This window comes from Diplotaxodon limnothrissa, linkage group LG3, assembly GCF_057381915.1.
Source record: "Diplotaxodon limnothrissa isolate DT_005_m linkage group LG3, D_limnothrissa_male_GT1.1, whole genome shotgun sequence".
Lineage (NCBI taxonomy): Eukaryota > Metazoa > Chordata > Actinopteri > Cichliformes > Cichlidae > Diplotaxodon > Diplotaxodon limnothrissa.
The window spans coordinates 55,547,622-55,574,841 of record NC_140598.1 but is presented as its reverse complement, the minus strand read 5'-3'; the positions used below and the strand labels follow the sequence as shown (position 1 = coordinate 55,574,841).

Sequence of the window (27,220 nt, the reverse complement as noted above, 5' to 3'; positions counted from 1 at the left end):
GATCGAAAACGCCGTTTACGTGTGGACGAAAGGCCCAAATGCATAGAAACGGCTGTTTTCAAAAATACTTGCATACATGTGGACGTAGTCCAAGTTTCGCTACCGCTTGGCAAGTAGTTGGTGAGTGTTTGTAAACAAGTTGGTGTCCACCAAAGCAAATGTGGAATACACAATCTTCTATAAGTGATCAGAGGTTGCTCGGAGGTTGCCAACCAGTCTCTAGGCCTGTGTGACTGAAGCCTATAAGAGCTGGGTATTGTTGGTTTCAGGAGTAGTAAGATACATTTATTGGGAACTGTTTTCATCTGTGGAACAACACACATTTGGTACTGAATTGTTACAGTAAAGGGACTATAAATTATAAAGTACATGTTTACTGCAATGAGGAAAAATGTCAACCAGAGCGACAACTCTTTTGTTTTTTTTTGTTTTGTAGTTTTCACAGAATCATTTAGCTTTATGCTAAACTGCACCAGGAAACGGCTGAACATGCAGCTCCTTCTGGGAAGATCATGTGATTTATTTATAAGTTTCATTTGCTCAACATAAGAAACATACAACATATCCTCGATGTTAAGGAAGGCTATTTTTATAAGGCAGTCATTATAATGAAGAGCAAGGACACAGTCCTTTTATTTGTGCATATTACTGAGCAGTTATTTAAAACGGCAATTACATTAGCAGAAATGTGTTTAGACCCTACAATAGATTGGGTTTCACTTTCTCCCATTATTTACACAGTAATATTGCTTATTGCTGAGCATTGAGTGCAAACACTTACAGGGAATACACAGTAATGTTGAACACGTTGCGTTAACTAAATCATTCAGTAAATGCTCTATTTAGATATTAAAGTGTAACAGCAAGAAAGCAGCACTGTAACAATCAATGGAAACTAAAGTGGCTACTGAAAACCAGACTCTGACCTTAGCCAGACTGCCTTGGAAGTATATATGTTCTGACAACACAGATGTCAGAGGGGACCCTCAGGACCCCAGCCTGTCACCGCGGGCCAGCAGAAGAGAGGAAGGGGTCCAAGTTATTCTGGGCTAGGCCAGTAAGGGAATGGGTCACAGTTCACTGTGTATACCCTGCTGCTTTAGCACCGGCTGACAGGCCACAGGAGTCTGAAAGTCCATGATGTACTGGCATTTGCTGGGCTCTTTCACTGATCGCAAGGCTGTCTCCGTTCCGCATGTCAGTGTGACCTAGAAAAGCACAAAGAAAGAGAAGTTGAGGTTGAGAAGAGCCATTGTTAGCCTGAGTCAAGAGCCGTGGCAGTTTGATCACACAAAGGGAGCTGATTAAAGTTGACCTGCCACTTGTTTTACAACTTCTCTTAAAGTTTTGCGAAGAAGTGGGGCTTGCTACAAATGACAAAATTATACAGAAGGAACCGCTGACTTGTTGTGACTTTGCGTGAAGCAAAGTGTTTCTGTGAGTAAGAGCGAGCGTGGATTTATGGGACACCGCCGCTGTCGTCCCCGCGAGCGAACAGGACAGGGGGAGGATGCGATTACTGCTGTCACGACTTTAATAGGTGACTTTGACGCCCCCTGCAAGAGAGCAGAGGGGAAAACAACTTCTTTTACTTGGGAGTGGTTTCCATGGCAACCCCTCTCATCATTCAGCACCCTGAACAGACAATCCCTTTGGCGAACAAAAGCACCTGAAGAGGCAGAGATGGGAACCTGGCAGGTATTGTTGTGCAGAAGTTTCAGGCTAGTAGAAGTGGTGATTTGGCTTTGTCCCGTAGGGAGACTAAAATAGTCTTTTGTTATGTCACTTAGTATCTTGTTGCACTGAGATATTAAGTGGGTGTGCGCTGCTTGATGAGACAAAGTCTTTTCTGTCACGCTTGTCCATGAGTATTAGCGGTCTGGTTTTAATTTGCAGGTGAAGGAGCGATAGCTCAGTCTTGGTGGCGATTTATCCTTTGATACACTACATGTAATAATGTAAGACAGCAGTAGTAGAAAACACATCTTACGAGGAAGTGTGGAAGAATTGGTTGATTAACAGGCAGTTATGCAGCACTGTGGGAAATCCAGATCCATGGATTTTAGACTTTGGCCCATAAAAGGGACCACAGAGCAAGACAGATCGGATTCTGCATTAATTGTCTGGAAGCCCCTAAACCGTACATTTTACAGTGACGCCTCAACACGTGATTAGTCACCGGGGCAGCTATAGCTCAGGACGTAGAGCAGGTTATCGATCAAATGAAGGTTTGGTGGTTCGATCCCTCGCTGCTCCAGTCTGCATACCGATGTATTCTTCATCATATGCTATGACTTGTTTTGGTCAGCTAGTTCTCCTCTGTGGGGATATGACCCTTGAAAGTTTTACAGTTTTCTTCACTGAAAACTTTCCTCGGTGAATGTAAAGCTTACAGCTAGGGCCAGAACAGGTGACCCTATGGTATGCTGCAGGTAGGCTGGTGGGAGCTGCTGATCATGCACTGAGCATTTCTTCTTCACTCCCCATATGTTTTTACATCACTGCTGCTTCTCATTAAATGTTTTCTCTCTACCACAGCTTGTTTTGCCCAGTCTCCCTGTGCTCTGAACCCTCAATTGAATGGGTTGCAGTTTCTAACAGAGATTAAATGTGTTATTCAGCCCTGAAAATGTCAGCGCTGTACTTACGAGTGCTCAAAAATGCTGAGAAAAATAAGTCAAATAAAAGCACTAAAATTTCAAACCATGCTTAAGTACATGCAGGGCCTGTAATCTGCAAAAGCTTCATAGTATGAAAGTTAAATTTTGCAAACTCCCATTAAATATACTAAAAATATTATTCTGGAGGAAAAACACCCTCTGTGCTTTTCCTTTTTGATAAAACTCATAGTTAGAGCTGGATCGGGTGACCCTGAATCCTTACTGTAGTTTTGCTGCAATAAGCCTGGACTGCTAGGAGCTTCCCATGATGCACTGGTTCTTCTTCAGTCACTGTGTTTATACACCACTCTGGATTTAATCATTAGTGTTTATTAATCTCTGGCTTTTTCCTACAGTGTGTCTTTTGTCCTGGCTCCCTCTTCTCCTCCCCAACCAGTTGGGGCAGATAGCCGCCCCTCCCTGACCCTGGTTCTGCCAGAGGTCACGGGGGTCATGTGATTGTCAGGGTTTTTGTCTATATTATTGTAGGGTCTTTGCCTTATAATATAAATAGCCTTGAGGTGACTGCTGTTGTGTTCTTGTTGGCTTAGGTTTTCTCTTCAAACTCTTAAAACAAGTGGTTTGGTCACCTGTTCAGGGGTTTATTACCCACGTATTTAGCAACGCTAACCCACACTCAGAGTTCAGCAGTTCATTCTGTGACTACAATACTGTCAAAATCACAGTCAGTGCCGCAAAAAGCAGATCGCAAATGTAATAATCTGGAATTATCCATGAATGAATCAATGAACGGAGCTGGTTTAGATCCGGCTGTGGTAGCTGTAGCTCATGCTTAATGACCACCGACACAGAATTAATAACTGAAAGAGTTGAGTTCACCTTTCCCCACAGACACACAAGATAAACTGTGCACCGCTTGAATTTGGATTACCCCAATATCCACCAGCAAAACAATACATCACTGGCGCCTCTTCTCCAGCATACATGATGGTACGCTGCAATGAAAGAGTGTGCTACCCAAAGCTGAGGTTCAGCCTTTCAAATATAATGAGCGTCTACTTCTGACAAGACTTTATTTATGCCGTCTGCGCAGAGTTAGGGGGTCGTATCAAAGGACTTCAATTTAGTGTTTTCAAAGGGGGGCCTGGATGGCATGAGTACATGCATTTGCAAATGACATTTATTGGACTGATTTGAAGAGGGGGCCAGGCACAGAAAACCAGATGATTAAATGTCCTTTATTTTTAACTGAGCAAATTTCTCACACACAAATGCAAATGGATGTCATAAAGACTGGCTGAGAGAGGGCATGATGCTGGGAATATGTCGAAGAGGAGAATGCTGCAGAAGAATGCAAACGGAGCAGCAACATTAACCATGAAAACCAGTGCAGACTGACAAAGAGTGTGCGTGTCGGGGGGGTAAGTCACTTTCAATCACTTGGCTCTGGACATAACATATTTTTGCCAGGCTGCTGAGCACGCCATGAGGACTGATTGACTCGATCCTGATTGTTGAAATGCTCATGCCCGGGATGAGGCAGACCGGGACACAGATCTCATTTTATTTCCTGGTTAACAGAAGGAGCTCAGTTTGCCTGTTTCCTTTAGTTTTCTCTTAGTGCAGTGTCCATTTACCCCGCTCTGACTTGGCGTCGAGTGTTCATCTTGTTGCTTTCCCTAGAACTACAATAAGATTTGCAGCCTTGCCTGCATGTGCAGGGTGGTAGCTCTGCTCCTGGTACCCTGCTTATAAAACAAGAGGAAACATTAGTGTAATTACTAAATTATTCTCCAACTGAATTCAAATAAAATAGGCTCTCTATCCCATCTTTTATTTTGGGTGGAGTTATAATGAGTTGTGCACAGCCTTCATCCTTCCATCTGCTTGTCTGACAGTCTGTCAGTGTGTGCGTATACCATTTGTTCATTTGAATATCTGTTATTCATGTCTGCCTCTTGGTGCTCTCATTACTGTAAGAGGGTTTGGGCTGTAAAGGATGATTAAAGATATATACAGTTTGTTGTGCTTACTGTAGTACTGCGTGAACCTCCTTGCCAGCAGGGCTCTCCATTCTCATAGACCATCTGACTGTAGTGGTTCTTTGGCTTTCCTGTCCACATCCCCCACATCCTGAAAAATGTTAAAAATGAAATGACGTAAGACATAATATATGTTATTTTACTTACAGGTACAGTGTGTAAAATTTCACCACTAGATGTCAGTGCATCGCCGATTGCATTCAACAGAGTTCTGTTTGCTTTCTCCTTCAAATTTAAGTGCATTATTGTCGTTACGGTGGCTGCTGCAGGACAAACATGTTTTAGTCAGCCGAGAGAGAGAATTATTTAGATTGTACCCCATGTATCCAACAGGCACAACGTGTAAAAACACATTTTTAGTACAAACTATATTTGAATAATATCAACACTTTACAATAAATCGGGAATTTAAAAAAACATCAATTAAATATTTTGCAGTATTTTATGTTTTCACCCTCCCGAGCAGTGATGGGAATAACGACGTTACTTTTTTCAGTAACGAGTAATCTAACTTATTACTATCGTTACAACGCCGTTACCGTTACTAACTAGAAAATGCGGTGCAGTTGCGTTACTGTTTTTCAACAAACAGACGGCTGAAGCTGTGTTCAGCTTACTGCACCTTATATCAGTTGCACGGAAGTCGCTGTAAGTAATCTGGGCGCTACAGCTTTAAGCAGCTGCGCGCGCTCCCGCGGACGGTAATCACGATCACTGCCCCCTTAGCCTGGAGCTAAGGGGGCAAAACAATCACATGAGTGCTGCTGTTGGACTGAGGAAGAATAAAGTAGTCATGGTAAGCCAATCACATGACCACTTCAAGATGACAAAGCAACAAGGTGATATATACCAGTTTTTAAATTGTGTTGATAGGCCACGTCGGGAGATTTGGCTGTTTAGGAAGAGCGGGAAGTTTTAGGGGTGACGGCAAGAGAGAGAGAGAGCGAGTGGACAGAAATATTCGGAGTGGCACAAATAATTTGTGGCATCTTATTGAATGCAGAACAGCTGATTGTTATCTAAATAGTTTGAAATGGTTATTAAAAAAAGAGGGTAAAAGGTGAATGGCTGCAAATAACTTTGTTTACAAAACTTGTGCATATGATTTTAAAATTGACAATTTCTATTAGTTAGTTATAGTTATAAAATATGATTCAATAAACATATTTGTGGTTGTTACAGTGAAAAATAGAACTTTTTCTACTCAGATTTTAAGTTTTTGTCTGATTTTAGATCAATTGTGTTAATACAGTACATCAAAATGAAAACATAACTGTAAATTCAGACACGTGAGGTTGTGCTGAAAAGAATGATACCAAACAAAGCAAAGTAAATAGTTTTTAAAGGTGAAATGTGGAGGGAAAATCAAAAGTAGTTAAAAATGGCCAATTATACCCTGGACCCCAGAGGGTTAGACTTTTTTTTTTAAGTAACACAATAGTTACTTTTCAAGTAATTAATTACTTTTAGAATCTTGTAACAGTTACTAACTCAGTTACTTTTTTGAAGAAGTAACTAGCAACTATAATTAATTACCTTTTCAAAGTAACTTGCCCAACACTGCTCCCGAGTCTACAGCTTTGGCCACTGCTCATCAGTAGTGACTGTATTCCAATAATAAAGAGTCTGGATCCACCACAGAGTCTACTGCTTCCTAGGTAGGCTGTCAGTCCACTGTTTACCTCAGCTGCCTATGCCGGGTCAAAAACAGCCGTGTCTATAATGATTGATACGACTCAATGAGTCAGTGACGCTTACTTCTGTCTGATGATATTGATACTGAAGATATCGTGGGCTTTTCTGTCAGTAAGCGCTGCTGTTATTGTCGCTGTTAGCTAGCGTTGCTGAAACGGTTTTTGAAATGGATCTAACGCTGGATCTTAGTGAATGATGCTTGGTAAACTTAGCTGGCTGCTGTTTAGTCAGCTTGCTTTTCAGCTGTCCAGAGATGGGAGGGTCACAGGAGTAATCTGATTTATCTAATTTGGTAATAAGCACATTTTTTGTGTTAGAACTCGAACTTCAGTTCAGGAGATGAGGCCTGAGGTGAAGAGGAAGAGGTTGACATTTTGATGCCAGTGACGGTGTCTTTTTCCTTCGTGTTTTTCCTTCTTTGGCGAAGCGGACCTCTTCTCCATAAAAGTAAAACACAAGTAAGATTCCTCATATTTTGAAGGTTCAGTGAATGTTCCTCCACTACAAGTGGACACCTTCGAGTTCCCCTCTGCATTTCGAATATTACATATTTGACCACCTCTAGTCACATAGGTAAAACACAAATGGGTGGAAGGGCAATGTCCACCTCGGCCACTGTGTTCAAGATGACGGGGCAACATGACAGCGTCTTCAAAAGAGCGCCCACTTGTATGTATTTTTAATAGATGTTTTTGAGAACACATCAATTAATTAAACACTAATCAATGTATATTTGAATATAATATTATTTTTTCTATTAAATAACCTAAAAAAACGACTTAATGCACCTTTAAGTTTGTGCATGTGTGTCTTAAAAATGGTCTTTTAAGAGTTAACCAGGACCAACTCCGCCAAAAAAAACACAACTTTTTTCCTTTTTTGTGAACACCACTCAGTTGGCTTATTGAAAATCACTTTCTCTCAGCGAAAATAAAAAGCTGGCAAGATGGGCAGCCTGGCAGTGCCCTTGTTTGGTTCCTGGCACAGGCAATCACATCCCCTCTCCTGTTCAACAATGGAGGGGAAATATTAATTACCGTTTTGTCAGAATTAATACTGTGTGCAGGAGGGAAGGAGAAGAGGAAAACAGAGAAGCCTATCTCGAATGAGGCTGTGCCTGCCCAGTGCTAGCTAATTACATTCTCACCAAACATTTCAAGGGGAGTTATGAAAACCAAAGCAAACCAGGGTGCCAGTGGACTCCATCCAACACAGTAGTGACAGATGCCATTTCATTATGTTTTTACTGGCTAACTTCCTCTGATCTTTTGTTGAGCTCGAGCAGCTTCTTTGAGGTGGTGTCAACTGTAGCGGCGCTGGTGGTAAGCACTGATTTTTTAAAAAAAAAGATTGTAATCCTGTTGAGGGGGTGGAGGGGGAGTCTCGGTGCATGACTGACTGAAGATTTTATTGAAATATGTCTTGCTCTGATCTCTTGCCTTCTTGTTCCAGCTAGGAACTATTTTCCTGTCAAGACAAAGCACGAGTAATAGAATCAATCTTTGCCTCACTTTCCGGAAAACACACAGCAAATGGGGAAAAATAAACCTGCAGCCCCTCCCCCCTCTAATGGCTTGTTGGTCTTCTATTAATCAGCCAAGATAAAGAGCTGCAAAAAGCTATAAATTCAAAGTATTGTTTTAATTTGCACAAGTGCATCTGTCACCAATCCTGTCACAAGGACCCAGCCCTTGATCAATGTGCTTGCACTGACGCAGGGGATTAACATAGCAAGAGCTGCTCTGAGTATTGCGTTTAGTATTATGAAGGCTAATCTGCTTTATTTCATGACCTATTATAATATTTTTATTGGTGGTCCTAATTGATCTCAGTAGGATATTACGCTGACAGCTTGACATTGAGTAAAGTGCATTGCTCTTAAGCTCAACAACAACAAAAATTTGTTAGTTTTTTCGTTTTTGACCCAAGTTACCATAAATCTTAAACGACACACATGAAATAATAATAATTGTTATTATAGTCATAATGAGAGGCTGTAAACAAATAAAAGACTCTCTATTCTGGGTGTTTAAGTTGTTTCCAAGAAACAAACCTTTGACCTTGACAAGAGAAAATATGGAGTGATCTGATTTCAAAAACACTCTCCTGCTCGTACGGACACACGGCCGTCTTCAGGTCCCCGAGTGTGACTTTTCTGCTCTCCTTGATGCGCATGGCTTATTTAAGACGCCCGAACGGGTCAGTCGAAGGTGAATTGCTCACACAAGTGGGAGCCGGCTCGGGACCGAGCGCCTCGCCTGTTTCCTTCGAGCCTGTTTGATTGGGTTTTAGCACTCAGTTAGCATCAGGAGGCCCTCGAATGGATTGCTGTCAGGGCCGGCAGACATGCCAAGTGGAGAAAGCGACAGCGCTCCTGCTCTCGTTGCGAGTTGACCGGCGATCCCTTGCGCATCACTTCTGCGCCGGCTCATCCATCGCGACCTCCTCCAGCCCCCCAACCCCCCTAACACGCACACACAGCTCATTCCCTCGCCTCACCTTCTTTCACTTCCTTCCTTAATCTCCATTCTCACTCTGTCAGCTCTCTCGTGCCCCAGGAGGCGGCATAGGCCCCCGTCAATTAGGCTTGAGTTATTGCTGAGATATAGCCAACACAATCCAGTGTTCCAGTCGGGAGATGGAATCTTATTGACAGATCATTCCCCGTAATAATACCTACTCGCAGTCGGTATTGGCAGGCCGTTTTATAAAGCCATTCCACACTTATCAACAGACTAGTGCACTGCCAGGTGTTCACACCTGTGTAAAGAAGCTTAATTTCAAGACACCAGGGTGCATAAACATTACTATATGTTACTCTGACCCCGTGACAGACAATATAGCTGAACCCAAATGTGCAAATTGACCCCTCTGGCTCAGTGACAACTTCATTTTCTCATCCAATTTGTCACAGTTTGGCTTTAAGCTGCAGCCATGACACAAATCATGCTCGCTCACACTTGTAGCAGCAGGGTCAGTCTCCTTAAATGATCTGCTTTACTATATGTATTTTCTTGTTGGCTGATCTACTGCACCTGTTTGAACAGAGCTACAGAGATTCCAAACATTACTATTCAAACAGCGACGAGAAACAAACAAAAAAACCAGACGTCTTTTTCTGGTTTTAGAAGAATAGCGTGGATGAACATATTTTGAGTATGTAAATAGATTAGCGCTGCCAGCGGAGGGTAGAAATCCATTTCCAACCACAGGAAACGAGGGTCCACAAAGCCAGACTTCCTTTTTAATGATTAATGATGGAAGATATTGAAGCCATGCTCTTTTTCAGGCTTAAAACGTCCACAATCTTATTTCCAGATATCTGCGTTACAATCCTTTCTTTGTCTGGCCTCTCTTAATGCTATAAAAGGCACCTTCCATCAAAGATAAACCTGTAATAGCAGCGTATCCGGCCAGCTAAAACTATTATCCATACATCTAGTTTGCATTGCTGGTGAGATGGTAAGCCTCGGAGAATCCAGACATGCCTCTTACCCGTGCACATTAGGGAGCCAATTTCATTTAATTTGGTCTCCACTAAGGTGTGATATCTATTGATATACTGAAAAGCAGGTGGAGTTGTGATTTCATTTAATCCAGTGCCCACAAACAGGCCTGCTGTGTGTGTTTATATGTATATATTAGAAACGATGGGGGTGGGACTACAATATGTTGTTGATTATCCAAACTGTCACTTCAGGAATTTGAAACAATACTTTATAGCTGTCAGAGCAGTTTTTTTTTTTTTTGTTTTAATATATATAATCTAATCCTCATGAAGAGTAATTAGCATTAAAAGAGCTGATTAGGCCCCTTTTCTTCTTCTGATAATGACTTGAGCTGATATAAGCTCCTCTTATTTCTCAAAAATGATGTGGTCGCCAGCGATTCTGTTTTAAACTTCATCGCAGTGCTAATCCGTATGCCTCGAGTGATAAATCCCGAAGATCCACGGCTAATCTCGCTCAACAATGACAGGAGAGTTACCCCCTCTGATACAGCCACAAATCAGCCTTTCAGAAGCAATTATCATTTTGGACAACTCTACTCTGGTGCTGAAACACCCTGCAGATACCGAGCGGGGGGAGAATCTGGGCCAGAAGTGTATTTTTGCATGCCTTAATGGGCATGTCGGTGTGTGACCAGGCCTTCACTGGAGAAGACCATCAGGAAGAGAAGACCACGGTGGCCTCTTTTAGAATCTTTCCTCAACTATTTTTGCCTACAGAGGTTTCTTTGTATCTATGTAGACATTAGAAAGCTGAAGTCAGTGACACGAAGCATCAACCAGTGCATTAAAACCAAACTACCTGCATAGAGTATATGCATTCATTAAACATGCTTCACATACAGTTAAATGAAAAAGAAAGTAACCCTCCTTCTCTATCGTGACATACGTGAAACTTTAATCATAACATGTTACATCATTATTAAGGCAGTGTAGGATCATCTTGACAGAGAACCGAAAAAAAGGCAGAAACAACAACAAGTTGTGTGAAGGTGCGGTCATACTAAATAGAGACTTTTAGAATTCTGTTTTTGTCTACCCATCCATCCATTCGCTTCCGCTTATCCTTTTCAGCCTATCCCAGCTGTCTTATGGCGAGAATCGGGGTACACTTGGAGAGGTCGCAGGGCTAACATATAGACGGAGACAACCAATCGCACTCACATTCACTCCCCCATTCATACTTATGGGCAATTTAGTGTTTCCAATTAACCTAACCCCACTAAGTGCATGTCTTTGGACTGTGGGAGGAAGTACCCGGGGAGAACCCACACAGTCATACAAAGGACGCATGCTTAAATACCATTGGTTATAACAGTTAAAGGGCACATAGTGCAAGTTTCCAGCAAATGACTAAAACCAAAGTCAACAGTCGGTTAAATCTCTCGTTAGACTCTCCAGTTTAGACTTTACTTTGATAAGTGGAAGTTCAATCACTTTTTTTCTCTTAAGACAAAATAAGTATGAGTTTTCAATAAAAAACTCATACTGGTATTCTTCAAAATGCAATCCTCTCTTCTACAAATGGCTTTCATGTGAGCGCCGTGATTAAACATGATGACTTTCACTACCGACAGAACGAGAAAGTCTTGATTGAATCTGCAGTGTTTCAGAATGAAGAGTATTTAATGACCACGTGCTTGAAGCCACAAATATTCGCGGCTATTTTAGGTTCTCACTGGGCTTAGTCGAGGTTAGTGAAAGATTGTAGTTCATTAAAAACAAAGTGAACACAAAGACACCTAAAAAAGGACGTGTTTACTTTTACATTTACTCAAAGGACAAGCTACAAAAACGCAGCAGAGACATTAAACAATCAGGTAGCAATTACATCTCACTGCAAGCGTGTCTGGCAACAAGAAACAGTCGAATTAAAACACAACCGTCACGCCAATTTACCGACAGATAAACGGCTTCAGAGGCGACTCCCATCAGTTTCTGTTACAGAGAGCATCGACATCAAGCCCGCTCCTTCAGAAGCGCTCTATTCATTTGCAGCCATGAAGCGACAGGAACTGTCACATCAGATATGCCAGCTCAGCGTCAAATTACTCATAAAAACTTCTTCAACAACCGGCTCCTTACACTGAATCCTCACCACCTGCAGTACTAATGAAATACAGTACCTATGTTAAGATGGTGTAATGTCTGCGCTTATTACTGTCACCTTCCCACTGTAGCATCCACTCATTAGCTGCCGCAGCAAATGAATTATGCCTCACAGCTATGCTTTTTGCTGCTTTAACACGGGGTCTGGAGCAGCACGTTAGTCCCCTCACTATGCAGTTAATGCCGTAATCATTTACAGCATGAGAGGGGCCAGGGCACCGGCAGGTAGAGAGAGTAATTTGGACGCTGGTGGTTTAATTTGGATTTTGCGAAACGGCGCCATAAAATGGAAAAGAGGGGAAAAAGAAAAGGTTTCATCTCGTAGCAAAGCAGCAGAAGCAGCAGCAGGCATTGCTATAACCTTTACTTCCTCATGTCAGGTCACCAATCAGAGAGCAGCCTTCTGAGATGAGCCCATGCACTGTCATTACTGTGCCAGTCACTGACACTCCTCTCACCCTCCGACCACCCACGGTGCCCAGCACCTTAATAAATAATTCATAGGCAAAGGAACCTGTGAAGGGCACATGCTCAGTCAGGGCTTTGCTTTCCATTTGTTTCACATGACTGACACACAAAGAAGACACATTGCCTTTTTTCAAGCATATTTGCGATGCAAGTTTTCAGAACCGGACTGAGATGCATCGTTACGCGTAACGGCGTACGAACGAACTCACCTTCAGCACGCGGGCTACGTGAAGACACGCTTCTTTGTTCTGCCGCACACTTCTCCTAAGGTGGAGCGCGCTGACCCACGTCATCGCTGTGGAATTGTAAAACACGACAGGCGCGGCGAGTTGCGTTTTGCATTCGCCGCACAGACTGCACGCCGAGGCCATTTTATGCGCGGTTATGAAGCAGAGTCGGGGTGCATATTTCATCAACACCTGACAGATATGAATCAGGGCTGATGTCAAACCCAAATCAGTATTCTGTTAACAGCTCACTTGTGCCTCATTAACGACTGGGCTAGATGTTGCCATGACTACCCAGCAGAAAGGCCATCGGGGGTTCACAGTGTCAGCTCCCCACTCCCCATCACTTTAACCCTCTCCTCAGACACACAAGAGTCATTACCCCTTGATAGCGCGTGGGCTGTTAAGTGCAGGGACCATATATCATAAAAACATTAGGAACAGATATATATATTTATATATAGGTCTTTCATTTCTTATATCAGTGAGGGTGTTATATAAATGAATTCCTGTATCTGCCTGGCTGTCAGAGTGGGCTGCACTAGTGTACTATTGTATGATCCTGCGGGCTGCCATGTTTCCAGGTAAAGAGGGCCCCTCTCCTCACTAATGGCACTCCAGCGAATGACCTTGACAGCTTGAAAACGAGCACATTAAGTAGAACACTTAAATGTATAATTATGCACTTGTTCCAGTGGAACTGTCGCTGCTCTGTAGGTTAAATCATTATGGCTTAGATAAGATGAAACAAATAAATAATTAAAATAAATACTTTTTTTTTTTTTTTTTACCCGCTCTCTCTCTCTCTCCTCCACAACTGCCTATCAAAACAATTAAGGGATTGGCTTTGATATGAACACATGAAAGGGAGCATCCCTGCACTCATTAAGTGAGCGCATAAAAATATAGAAGAGCGGAGCAACAAACAGTCATTAGTCTTTTTGCCACGCGTGGATATGCAGCGCGCCTACTTTCCACGTGACGGGTCGACTATTATGCATTAACGCTGAACTCGCTTGCAACAAGAAACTTTGCAAATAATTTAAAAAAAAAGGGGAAATATTAGCTCTAGAAAAAGGTGAGAGTTCTTCAAAAGGATCGGCCTGCTGTAAATATAACCCAGGTGCGATGTCGAGCGTACGGAGACATTGTAATGCCGCTAAGTTCTAACAATAAACAAGTTATATTTGCTCGCATATAAGCGAACCACCTGCAGCAGCACGGTGGGTGTTGAAGGACTAAACACTATGCCATAACATTAGTCAGAAAATATCGTTTTATGCATAATGCCAAGTCTATATCGAGCCAAAATTTAAGAGGGAATCCGCGACTTGAACGAAGCAAAGCGGCTGAAAGGCCGTTTTTATAAGAGTTATTTGTGTTTATTAGTCTGTGGCGACAATGTGTGTTTGTGCTGTACGGATATCCTATTGATCTAGCCCACCCACTGCCTCCCAAAATTAAACTGTTGATGTAAGCAACACAATTTGTAACAATGCAAATTATACAAAATTTAATCTTGGGGAAAGCAGCCTTTACAGTTTACACTGGGTTCAGTACTGCCAAAGGGCTGGAGCTGTGAAACTGCTGCATTTATAATAATGTTGATTCATTTTTGTTGTCCTCCATATATACATACAGAGAGAGAGAGTATGTCTAGGTGGAGGCTTAAAAATTCCCATGAGACCTAGCCAGTTAAATGTCACCAGTTCAACAGAACAAGGACATGGGTGAGCTGAGGGGCCGTGGCAGTGGGAAAGAGAGTGAATATTGAGTGCGTTAAACATATAAACAGCATCTTAAACCCATTAACGTCAAGTGTATCATATTTGGTAGATGAGTTTTTGTGAGCGTTGAGACCTCTACATCATCAGTGTGATTTTTTTCCCCACATAAAATGTAAATAAAGAGTACAATAAAGCAGTAAATGTAGTAGAAATGATTATTTTTAAATACACATTTTCAGTTGGTTGAATAAAGACAAGTTTCAAAAAATTAGACTTTTCTGTCTAATATTTCATGGTTCTGGCTTTGCGTGGCCATGAGGATGTGTGTGGTTATTATAGATGTGGAGGATGTAGGTTATGTCTATGTGCATGCTGCTCCTCTGCAGCCTTTTTGTTGGAGGTAACGTTAAAAATTCAACTAGAGTCACTAAAATTCTGAATCCTAACATTTCTCACGAACACGTTACACAGATTTGTGAAATCTTTAAAAAAAAAAAACTTTCCAAAAAATCAGCTAATAGCACCCTGAAAATGACACATTATTAGATCATATTTTCATTCGTAGCCACCAATCCAAGTAAGGTTATTTCGTCGGGAGACGACGATGTGCATCGCTCCTGTCTCGGGTCGATGTTCAGTTGCTTTGTGCTCATTTGTAATCTGCTAGTGCTCAAGTGGTTTTACAGTAATAATCTTAAAACTCCCTCATGATTGCTGTGCAATGAAATGGCCACCTATCGAGATAATTAGCGACGGTGCTTTTCTCCTGTTTATGCGTGTGCAGCGCTGCAGAAAACTACGAGTGAATAGTAATCAATCTAAAAATGAGAACGGAGCGATATGTTTTCCATCAGGACCTCATTCCTTTTTAATGCTTCTAAAAAGACGTGGCGCTTTTCAGCTGTATTCATGAAGAACTGACTCTTATCGATCCACTGAGCATATTTCATATTACCATGGTCGTATGAAAAGAGTGGCCTCTCCTTTCTTAGGTTTGTGCTAATAAATTTGCTCAAACTAGTGCCTGAAGGCATTTGAATAGCTGCATTTTTTTTGTCAGTATCTGGGAAGATTTTCCTCCATAACGTTCTGGTGATCTTTTGTGTGGTCGTGTGGTCAACATGGGGTCACGTAAGTGAGCCTAGCCACAGGTGTGAGAAAACGCTAGCCCGAGAAAACGCCACTCTGGAAGCGGCATACGTACGTCTGCCGCATACCGGCACAAACAGCCACCCTATTTGTATTTTTCACGGTGGCCAGCACATCCCACTCTCTCTGGGGTTGCTCTGCGCTGTCATTTCAACTGCCTGGCTCCTTCGCAGTGGGCATACACAGTCATTCACTGTGGTTTCAATGTTGCTAGGCTACCTCACTTCTCCACTGTTTTCTGTTTGAAAATCTACTGTTCAATAAAGCAGTTCAAGGGAGACCTGTGGGTTTGAATACTGAGCGATATGAACCAGCAGGAGTAACTGACAACACTAATAGCCTTTTTTTTTCTCTTCCCCCCGTTTCACAATACTCTTTCTTTTTCTCCCTTGACTCGATAGCACACTAGCACAATCTGCGCCTACCTCTACAGCCCATGCATCGGCTTCAATCATAATATTCATATAGTGCAACATTTATAACCTTTCCTTATTACATTTCCCTATTTTGAAAGTGTGAGCCTGAGTCATAGGTGTGGTGTAAATCTTCCCTTTGTAGTCTTCCACTGTTCTTTTATGGCTTGTCTGCTTATAGTCGCCCAGCAGCGTGTCTAGGAGTTATTATTATTCTTGTTTTGTCTATCCTGTTTTCAGCTTTGGATGTTGGGCGCATTCCAAGCTTGGACTGTCAAACACAGCGTGTTTCCAAGGGCAAAGGGTGAGCAAGCAAGCTGCTCGCCGGCCCCTGCAATGCTTTTTTGTTCCCTCCCTCCTCGTGTGCTTTCAATGATGATGAGTGTAGAGCGGTCTGACCCCGGCACAATAGAAGGCCCAGCTCCTTGAACTTTGCGGGGCAACATACGCTGGCCCCCATGACCCTGACTGCGTGGCCACCTGATTTCCCCGGAGTCCCAAAACAAAAACTCATTGGATGACCCCTCGACTGATCCCGTCCTCCTTCGCAGATACATTTAAATCATCCCATCCTCCTCTGTCTGCAGGAAAACGCATCTTTATTAATAAGACACCGTCACTCCCTTAATGCATTTTCTTCCTCTTTTGGTTTTGTGTGGCCACACGTTTCAAATCTTTACTAGGATTTGTGGTTTTTTTTACATTGTTTAGAATCTTTTGGCGCAAATTGTTTAATGTTAAGAAATTAGTTTGTGTTTGTTGGTACCACTACAGCTCAATCTGTTTCCGTGTGGTTAGCCTAGTGCGAGTTTAAAGGCACCTTCATAAATATTTCTGATTTATTACAGCCTGACATTGTGATGACGGCATACCTTCCAGAGATGGGTTTTCTGTAACTGTTGTGGATATAAAGAAAAACAGGGGGGTTTAAACATTAGGCTAACTGCTTAAATGTTGAGCAAGCAAGCTGCTCGCCGGCCCCTGCAATGCTTTATTTATAAAGCACTTTTCATACAGAAAAAATGTAGCACAAAGTGCTTTACATAGTTAAAAGCAGCCCACCCCACCCTCCAACTCACTCCCCACACTCTCAATACACATATATCCCCCCACCCCCACCCACACACACATACACACACGCGCACACTTAAAGAGTAAAAATTGGGCTGGGCTCGCATGAGCCAAGTGAGGAAACATTATAACAGGGAGCCGTCTGCACCGGGAGCCGGTCACAGACCGCAGCCTCCGGGCTGGGCACACAGCAGGAGGGAGGCCAAGGAGCCCCCCAGCCAGGCTGAGAGGACCCCAGAGACCCAGCAGCCACGGTCAATAACAGCCCCGGTGCAGAGAGCGCCCTCCGAGGAAACACTGGAGATATGACGCAATACGATATATACAGGGTAAAATGATAAAATAAATAAGAACAGGATACAATATAAATATAACTATAAATAGAGTAAGAAGATTAAAAAATGAATAAGAATAAAATCAAAAAAATATTAGGTAAATCCTAAATTAATAATAGAATAACAGGATAGAATAAATAAGCATAAAAAATAAATAAACGCTAAGTAAAAGCTAAATTAAAAAGGTGGGTCTTGAGCCTGTTCTTAAAAACATGTACGTTCTCTGCGGCCCTGAGCTCCTCCGGCAGGCTGTTCCACAGACGAGGACCATACCACTGAAAAGCTGCCTCTCCGTGAGTATGTGTCCTGACTTTAGGGACAATCAAAAGGCCAGTACCAGAGGACCTCAGGGTCCGCGAGGGTTCGTATGGTAAAAGCAGATCTGAGAGATAAGAAGGCCCAAGACCATTAAGACATTTAAAAACCAATAAAAGAACTTTAAAATCGATCCTGAAACACACGGGGAGCCAGTGCAGCGATTCTAAAACCGGTGTAATGTGGGCCCGCCCTCTGGTCTTCGTCAGCACACGAGCTGCCGAGTTTTGCAAGAGTTGTAAAGTTGAAATATTCTTCTTAGGAAGACCAGAGAGCAGGGCATTACAGTAATCAATGCGACTGGTAATAAAAGCATGCATCAGCATCTCCGTGTTGGCCCGAGAGAGAATAGGGCGGACTCTGGCTATATTTTTTAGATGATAAAATCCAATTTTGGTTACATGTTTAACATGTGGGATAAAACCAAGCTCAGAGTCAAAAATAACACCCAGGTTTTTCACTTGTAGTGAAGGACATAGTGAAAATGCCTGTAATTTAGACAAGAGTTTCTCTCTCTGAGCCTCAGGACCGACAATTAAAACTTCAGTTTTGTCCTGGTTAAGCTGTAAAAAGTTTTCTGCCATCCAAGATCTTATATCCAAGATACAGTTAAAAAGGGCATCCATTGGTCTGGTGTCATCAGGAGACACGGAGATGTACAGCTGCGTGTCATCAGCGTAACTGTGGAAGTTCACTCCATGCCTCCTGATGACACTGCCGAGAGGCAACATATACAAATTAAAAAGTACAGGGCCTAGAACCGACCCTTGAGGCACACCACATGTCATTTTATGGATCTTAGAGGAGCATGTATCCATACTCACCATAAAAGATCTGTCAGAGAGATAGGAAGTGAACCAGTTGTGTACAGCACCAGAGAGGCCCACCATGTGTTTTAGTCTGTTTAAAAGAATAGCGTGGTCTACTGTATCAAAGGCTGCGCTTAGATCCAGTAGCACCAGGACTGAGAGCTTTTGGGAGTCCCAGTTACATCTAAGATAATTTAAAACCTTTAGGAGAGCCGTCTCTGTGCTGTGGTTCACCCTAAATCCAGACTGGAATATCTCCAGGATCTGTCTATCATTGAGAAAATCAGTAATCTGAGTAAAAACAAGTTTTTCTAAGATTTTACTTAAAAATGGTAAGTTGGATACAGGTCTGTAGTTATTAAAATCATTACAATCCAAATTGCTCTTCTTCAGAAGGGGCCTCACCACCGCCGTTTTAAAGGCAGCAGGGAAGACACCCAACTGAAGAGAGCAATTCATCATGTATAAAAGCTCAGCTTCAAAAAATCCATAAAGTGTTTTAAAGAGTGAAGAGGGGATTGGATCTAAAAGACATGTGGTGGGTCTCACTGTGGAGAAAACTTTCTGAAAGTTCTCAGCATTAACCAGGACAAAGCTGTCCAGTGTCTCCTCAGGTACAATCGAGCCCTCAGATGTATTTAAAATCATATCACGATTAGATAAAATATCAGATCTGATGGCGCTGATCTTTCCCCTGAAGTGGTCTGCAAACTGCTCACAGAGTTTGGGAGCTGTTAAAATCAGGGTTAAATAAATGATCTATGGTGGAAAAGAGGACCTTGGGATTATTTTTGTTAATACTGATTATTTTGGCGAAGTATGAATTTCTTGACTTCCTTAATGTATTATTGTACATTTTAAGTTGCTCGGAAAATATTTGATGGTTGATATTATTTTTAGTTTTCCTCCATCTCCTTTCTGCTGCCCTGCAATTTCTTTTGAGTTTTTTGACTTCTTCGTTTCTCCAGGGTGATGCATGTTTTACGTTAATCTTTTTGGTGGTGAGTGGAGCAACGGAGTCAAGGCTTTTCTTCAGTTTGCTGTTGAAATGATTAAAAATAAAATCGCAGGGTGCAGGTAAAATCACAGGGGGGCATTTGACTAAAATGCATGGAATTCGAAAGTGGTAAAATGATCAAATAAAATGTGTTTGGTGGTGAGTGTGTTGTTGGTTAAAGATGCAGTCCCACCACCTCTCTTACCACTTCTAATAGAAAAAGAGAAAGTAAAATTTGGTGGGGAGGCCTCAGTGAGAACAACTGGTGCATCCGAACCCAGCCATGTTTCAGTTAAAAATAAACAGTCACATTTATTATCTAAAATTAAATCATTAATAATAAAAGACTTGTTCGATAGAGAGCGTACATTTAAAAGTGCCATACTGATTGAGACTGGTGGATTATTGACAATAGAGTTGAATGGATGTTGATATTTTTGAAGAGGCCGGAGGTTATTAATGTTTTTGGAGTTACTGGATTTATGATAATTCTGTTGCTCTCTGTTTGTGATTATGACGGGTTTTGTGTTGACTGTGGGAGAGAAAGGTCCTAGTCCAGAGTTTTGTGTATTACTGTTAAAAGTGGAACAAATATAGGAGCTGGGACCAGGGGAACATCAGTCAGTGGCAGACAGTGGCGATGTGCGGGAGTGCTGTACGCCAAATGCCAAATTGGCGGACAGCAAACGGCGTCCCCAGGCGTTGAGGTGGAGCCCGTCTGCCCCAAAAAGATGCCTCCTCTCCCAGAAGGCATCAAAGTTGTTAATAAAACCCACGCCGTGGGAGATACAGGCAGAGGAAAGCCAGGTGTTAAGGCTGAGCAGCCGGCTGAAACGGCCTATCCCTCTGCCACAGGTGGGGGTGGGCCCAGAGATAAAAGCACTCACCTGCAACTGACCAAGGAGGCTGAAGAGTTCGAGGAAGTCCAACTTCAGCAGCTCAGATTGCTGTTTGGGGATGTCATTGGTGCCGATGTGGATGATGAGCCGGTTAACCTGTGGGTGGGATGCCAGAATGTTGGGAATTCTGTCCACTATGTCAACAACAGTGGCTCCCGGGAACGACAGCGTGAGCGCCCCCCTTATCCGCACGTTCCTGACGATGGAATCCCCGAGGACCAGCGTGGAGAGAGGAAGTGCCACCGGGGGCTGTTGGCCATCTGAGACGCCCGCGCCGCGACACCGGGGGTGTTCAGATGGAGATGCGCCAGCCGGACTGCGTGAGTGACTCCCAGGTAGCCGCGCCGTGGGTCCTCTTCTCCGAGGAGCCGGGGTAAAGCACAGCTCTCTGCGGTGAGTTTGCACCACAGCGTCGGGTTGCCCGCCGCGGCTCCGGGGGCGTAGTGGTGGAGATGGCGCAGACCTCAGCGACACAGCGGGATGGCGAGGGCTAGCGGTCAGAGGAGGAAAGTCCACAGGATCCAGGACATTGAATTTATTCTCCAATACTACCGCACCGGAGGGGTGAGGGTGCGAGAGACGGATCCTCCTGCCCCCTCTGCAGCCACCGCGCGTCTCAACCATGGTCCATGGCGCTGGTTGGAGTGGAGTGGAGCTGACCAGAGCCTTGGGTCTGGCCCCTAGCTGAAACCAGGAGTTCTCGTCCTTGGCAGAAGCACCAGCGACGCAAGTTGAGAGCCTGTGTTGACTGTTGGCGGGATCTTGGGACACAGCAGCTGGATGGTGCACTGTGTCGGCTAGCTCAGCGCTAGTAGCGGTGGTTTGAGCTTTGCCAAGGAGGATCGTGTCAAGTTCGCATTCAGCCCCCTGGATTTGGTATAGCGTGGATATCCTTTGTTCCAGCTCGATCACTTTTTGGCTCAGGTTGATGCAGCTTTCACAGCTGGATGTTGAGGTAAGTGGTGCCATTCCGGAATCTCGTACCGGCGACAGCGTCAAAAACAAAAACAGACACTGCCACTTTAGCTTACGTTAGCTAAAAAGTCAGTCACACTGCGCTTTACCGGACATGTATTTATTGTATAACACGTTATATAATTTGTCTACTGGTTGAATAAATAGCTTGCTGGCAAGGTGGCGGTGTTTAATCCTGTATTTTCCCCCGTGACCCGTGCGACTGGGGCCTTGGGTCAGCACTAACTGGATGACACAGCAGGACAATAACCTTAAACATTAAAGCAACTCTAGCACACAATTATTTTCAACAAAGAAAATCTGTGTTTTGGAGCGGTCCAGTCAGAGCCCAGACATCCAGCCATTCACACCAGACACACTAAGAATATGGCTAAACTGAAGCAGTTCTCTAAGGAAGAACGGTCCAAATTTCCTCCCACGTTGTAAGGAGTGATCTCAATACCACATTGGCTTTTTGGAAATTAATATGACATGCTGGTGACAATATGATCAATGTTCTGTTTGTTAACACAGTATTAATTCTCTGCATGTGGTGTTTCTCCATCAAACAAATTGTAACGGCAGTGCTTGCAATACCTCACATAAGCACAGAGGTAGCAAGAGATCTGCCCGCGTGCGTCTCTGTTTGGACTTTTCCAGAAGCATTTAGCAGCTCTGCATTTGCTGTCTTGTCAATGTACCTAGCATGTCTGCCCTTTGAGGAGGAGGGCGGGGGTGGGTACCGCGGGGACATTATGAAGATGGACGACGCTGTCACGTTGGGATAGTGTTTGTAGCAATGCAAGCATTTTCTCCTATTCTATTATCATTATCATGGCTGATGTTAGTGTTACAATAGCCATTTCAGGAAGCGCTTGTGACGCCGAGGCCGAAAGGCAGGAAAGCTAAATGGAAAACAGAGATATTGTAATTCAAGAGGTGAATATGTGTTGTATAATATCTGCGTTTACAGATAATTGGAAGCACAGAGTGACTGCTGTGCCTTATGAAATCTTTGGCAGTGTGTGGCCACAATATAAGAGCGAGCAGCTGCAAAAGAAAGCGTTGCCAGGTTGATTTATTGTTCCTCGCAAACATTTGTGTAGTTAATGGTCTAACGGCAAGCTATGCTGCAAAACCAAGCATGAAGGAAGGTTAAGGCTCAGGGTACAATTTCAACTTTTATGAGCCGTGACACACTTCGCAAACTGTGCAGGCCGTCAGCCGTAATCGAAATTCGGCAGCGGCGCCATCAATTTAATGCCACGGAAACGTAACACGACTAATCCAAATTAGTCAGAAAATCGTACGAGCGAGTATTAGCAATGTCATCGCCAGGGCAGCCACGCTTCCAGTGGGAGGCCGCGCATGGTAATGCTGTTTCTCTGACACCACCGCCACCTCTTCTCTGTCTCACATGGTTGTCCTTTAGGATGCTGGAGCAGGTGTGATAAATGCTGCCGTTTAAATCAAAGCACTCCCCTCTCCCTCCTCACCCCCTCTAGGGAGAAAGAGGAGGCCTCCATGCAGATTGATATCAGGAGGCTCGGCCACATCCTGCAAGGCCTGACTGATGGTCTGTCTGGATAAAAAAATGAACTTTATACCCACCATGCGAGCTATGATTCATGTGCCTCCCCTCCCCCTTGCCTCAGCTGAAAGCAGTCCACCTTCACTACACGCACTCTGGAAACAGTATAGTACATCATATAGAGCCGCACAGCCCGCCTACACCCAGAAAATACCAATGAGGTACATGTGATAACAACTTATATTAAGCTAGCATTATTATTTTTCTCTGACTTCTATGGAAAAATCCAACATTGTGTTTAGTCTTAGTCATCAGTGTGAAAAAACGCTGGAATGTGGGGAAAAAATAAATAAATATACATTTGAAATCTGTCCCTCGAGTCCTGTTTGGCAGAGATTTTGGCGTGTTTGACCATTGATTTCGTTTAGTCCTTCTGCCCTTCCATACCATGATGAGTGACAGGCAGGCAGAAGCGCTGGGGTCACATTACTCACAGTTAGCATTCTGTTCTTCCTCTTTCCTGCGCTAAAAACATGGTGAAGCATTGCACTTTACGCTCCAAAAGTGAGCATAGTGTGGGAGTTGGTGGTGGAAAAAAAGAAAAGAAGAAGAAGAAAACAGCTCTGCTTTAGATTCCAATTAATTTTCCACCTGAAAGGGAAAAAACCCCCACTGTATCTGCACGGAAGAATAATTGCAGTTAAATTATCTCGAGTCTTACTTCAAGTTGGGCCCTAATGGCATCGCATCTCAAAGCAGACAAAATGTTTTGACTCCGTGTCGCAAATTTTCCACGGCCATTTTAGACCTTTTTATTATCCGTCCGCAAAACAAGTTGTTAGTCTGTGTGGTCGCTGAGTGGAAAAAAACACCAGCGCAACTCGGTCTTCCTCTTAGGGAAGGAGCTGACGTGGATCATAAAAGCTTTTTGCATAGGTGTCAGTGTGGATGGAATAGGTTTTCCATAATTGCAGCCTATAAAAGTGTCAGGTGACGGACAGCCAAGGCTAATGAGAGAGTGGAAAAGGACAGTGAGGCGACATCCCATAATAGGGCTGAACGATATATCGCATTTGCGATAATATCGCGACATGATCAAGTGCAATTTTCTAACCGCAAAGGCTGCGATTATACTCTGGACATGTCCAAATTCATGGGCTGCATCCTCCTGAGGCCGCATTTGTAGACCGATTACGTCACAGCGACGTGCCGAAGGCTGTCCAAATTACTACCATATCCCAGAATTCATAGCGCGGCCCAGCCAAACTCCAGTTTCCAGCAATGGCGGCCGCTACTAAGTTTTAAAATTACTCATACTAATCTTTCTGGGTCACAAAATAAACTTTTAACATATTTTCAGGCGAGAAAGTAGTTGTGTAAACATCAAATATCTGCTCGGTTTATCAAGATATCCCATATTTGCAAAAGTGCTTCGACGTTTTCAGAGGCGTCTGCTACCCACCAGCTCGACAGCTAGCCGGGAGCTCGAGGGTTACTGATGCGGCCGAGAACGGCACAACTCCCGGCACATCATTTTCAGATCACCGCGGAGTTTCGCTGCTCGGGTTAAACGTAATATATAAGTCACTTAGACAACCTAAAAATGTTATTGTTGGGCTTTTTTCAGTGTTTTGTTTGTTCGTGAGTAAATCGGTTTGGCTGAGATTAAAGTTATTAGATTAGATAAAATAAAACTTTATTAATCCCCCGGGTGGGTTCCTCCTTGGTTTTCACACAGCTGACTAAACGTCAAACAGAAAACTTATTAAACAGAAGTGTGAGACGGTCGAGAATTTACACCAGTGTCTGGTTATATTTTAGATAGCAAGAAGCAGACGGCCGAGTTTATTAAACTCCACCGAGACAGCGGTGACGCTAATCAGAACTAGCCTTCTGATTCAGAAGGCTAGACCGTCCAATTTCACGCCTTTAAACTTTAAAGGCGTGTTTGTGTGTGTGTTTATACAATTGCTATTATGTTTGCACTTTATGTGTAATGTTACTGACTGCAGAGATCAGTAAGATGTGTGTATTTTTTATTTATTAGTTTTATTTATTTAATATTATTTTTTAATTGAATGACTGTCTAGTAGTTCACAGATGTCGAAAAACTGAGTGTGGTAAAGCCACTGATTTTTTTTAATGTATATTTCTGCAATCTGCACATTGTACTGACTTTCATTTTAATGTTTACACCAGGGTTCCTTGTCAGCACTTTATGCTCAGATGTTTGTAAGCTAAAAATAAACTATTGTGTATGTTCAAATATACTGTTGTGATTGAAGAAGTTAAATAAAAATGTCAGTCATCAATTCATGCATCACCTCATGTCATCATAACAGAGGTCTGTCTTCCAGGAAAGAACAGTTTAAAATTAATGTAATATAGTATTGGCCATACTATATGATGTATTGCTTGTCTTTGTTTAATAATACAGAAGACAAAGACCTTAAAAAATAATCGCATATCGCATCGCAATCGCAATATTGGGGCAAAAAAATCGCAATTAGATTATTTTCCATAATCGTTCAGCCCTATCCCATAATTATCACCTTAAATCAAAAATTCATAAGAGAAGAAAAAGTAAGTAAATAAACAGGAAAAAACCATCCGTTTGATGTATGCTTTCTTTTTTCTTCTTGTTTTTGACAGAGATGTTACGGTGAAGAGAAAGGTGAGGTGATGTGGTCGCCGAAGCAAAACTAATGACTGAATAACAGCCAGCGTTTAAAGTCACATGCAAGATAAAAATACAATCAAGCAGTAGATATTTCACTGGTATATACTGCTTAACAGCAGATAGATCTCCAAAGAATCAAAATAAAAACGTTTATGACAATTAAAGGTGCATTTCAGTGGGGACTGAGTGGCTTCTTTCATAGCACACGGCCTTCTTGATGCACACCTGTGTCCAACAGTTGACAAAGACATTCCCCAAGGGTAAGGTAAAAGACCAGAATGTAAACCTTTTGATGAAATTGAAACCCTTGGAGGCTGAGGAAATATAACCCCACCAGTCTATGAAAGCTGCTCCGTTTTGTCATTGATCAAAAAGTATTAAAAATATAATAAAGATCTGTTAGTGACTGATTAAAGGTCATACGAAGCTAACAGAGATTGAATAACAATAAAAAAGAATCAATAGTGCAAATATTGGTCTTAGGGTAACTTCATATGAGCACTGTAACAATGATTAAAGAGCTTTCTGGGGAGTGCAGGGGTGGGATTTGTTTCAGGTCGAATCGTGAAATGAACAATGCTGTCACTGAATTTATCTAATTGGTATAAATAAGACAAAATGCCCTTCTTGGCTTTTAGTGCATGATGAAAGCCCAGGGGAGGGAAAATGTATGTGAATTGTACTAGAAGTGCTTTGTGGCTTCATATTAAAATATTGACTATGCTCTGCTATAGAATCTCAGGCCACAGTACTCAGAGTACTGCTAAGCGCTTTGGAAAGATGTCGTTCTATAAACTGTCTTTAATTTTTTCCCACCTGATCGCAGACATACCCCGGCTGGTCAGTGATTGGGATTTTAACTGTGTGCACAAAAGAAACAGTGATTGAGGTACTTACCCTAATGAGACCTCTACTCCTGCCGTGCTCTTTTGTGTAACTTGATTGAATGGGCACAGGGTATAAGTATACCTGCAGAGACAAAATGAAAACCAAAACGTACTCACTAAACTGTCGATTTTAGCTGGTCCCAGATAAAAGTTCAAGTTGGTAACCATCACAGTTCTCAGGACCATTCTACATCAGGGCAAATACTCCTTAGGACAAAAGGAACCTTTGAGTGATGTACTATCATGGCATAAGCAAAGATATTGGTGCAACACCGGCAACCACCATATATACAAAAGAAATTAGCAAGGACATTTTGAAAGCACTCTGGACGATGTTACATTTTATGCAAAAAATAGCTCTAAAGATCTAGAGGTTTTCTAGTAAAGTCCAGGCTTTATTAAGGGTTTATTTTGACTTATCAAAGGAAAAAAACAAATGGCAGCATTTTCTGTGAACTACGTGGGATAGATGAAGATGAACAAAGATTATAAAACAGTAAAAGACCACAGCAACCAAAGAATATCTTTTGTTGATGATGGTAATATCAGCACAAATTATCTGTAAGTCAGGTTTTTGGAGGTTATCAGGAGCAGCAGCAGGAGCTGTAGTGTACCCCTAGGAAGCATCTGTCAAAGGTTAGTAAGTCCTTGTATCCTTGTATAAAAGACAGTACAGGTGCTCTTTTTATAATATACTTCACAGTGTCTACTAACAATGGACAAAAACATTTCAACTATAAGCTGCCATCAGTCCAACTTCAGACAAACAACAAAAACCCAGCA

The 27,220-nt window shown here is 42.6% G+C and overlaps 1 protein-coding gene across 1 annotated transcript in view; it reads right to left on the bottom strand.

Annotated features, from left to right (window-relative positions):
- Positions 1–644: 644 nt before the first annotated feature.
- Positions 645–27,220, bottom strand: part of LOC146636636 (glucosidase 2 subunit beta-like) — a 175,984-nt gene continuing 149,408 nt past the window's right edge. The window contains exons 13-15 of the mRNA XM_085350952.1: positions 26,448–26,519; positions 4,655–4,754; positions 645–1,208 (exon numbers count right to left, since the gene is read on the bottom strand). Of these exons, the coding sequence (XP_085207078.1) occupies positions 1,071–1,208; positions 4,655–4,754; positions 26,448–26,519 (310 nt within the window). The 3' untranslated portion in view covers positions 645–1,070. The remainder of the gene's footprint in view (positions 1,209–4,654; positions 4,755–26,447; positions 26,520–27,220) is intronic.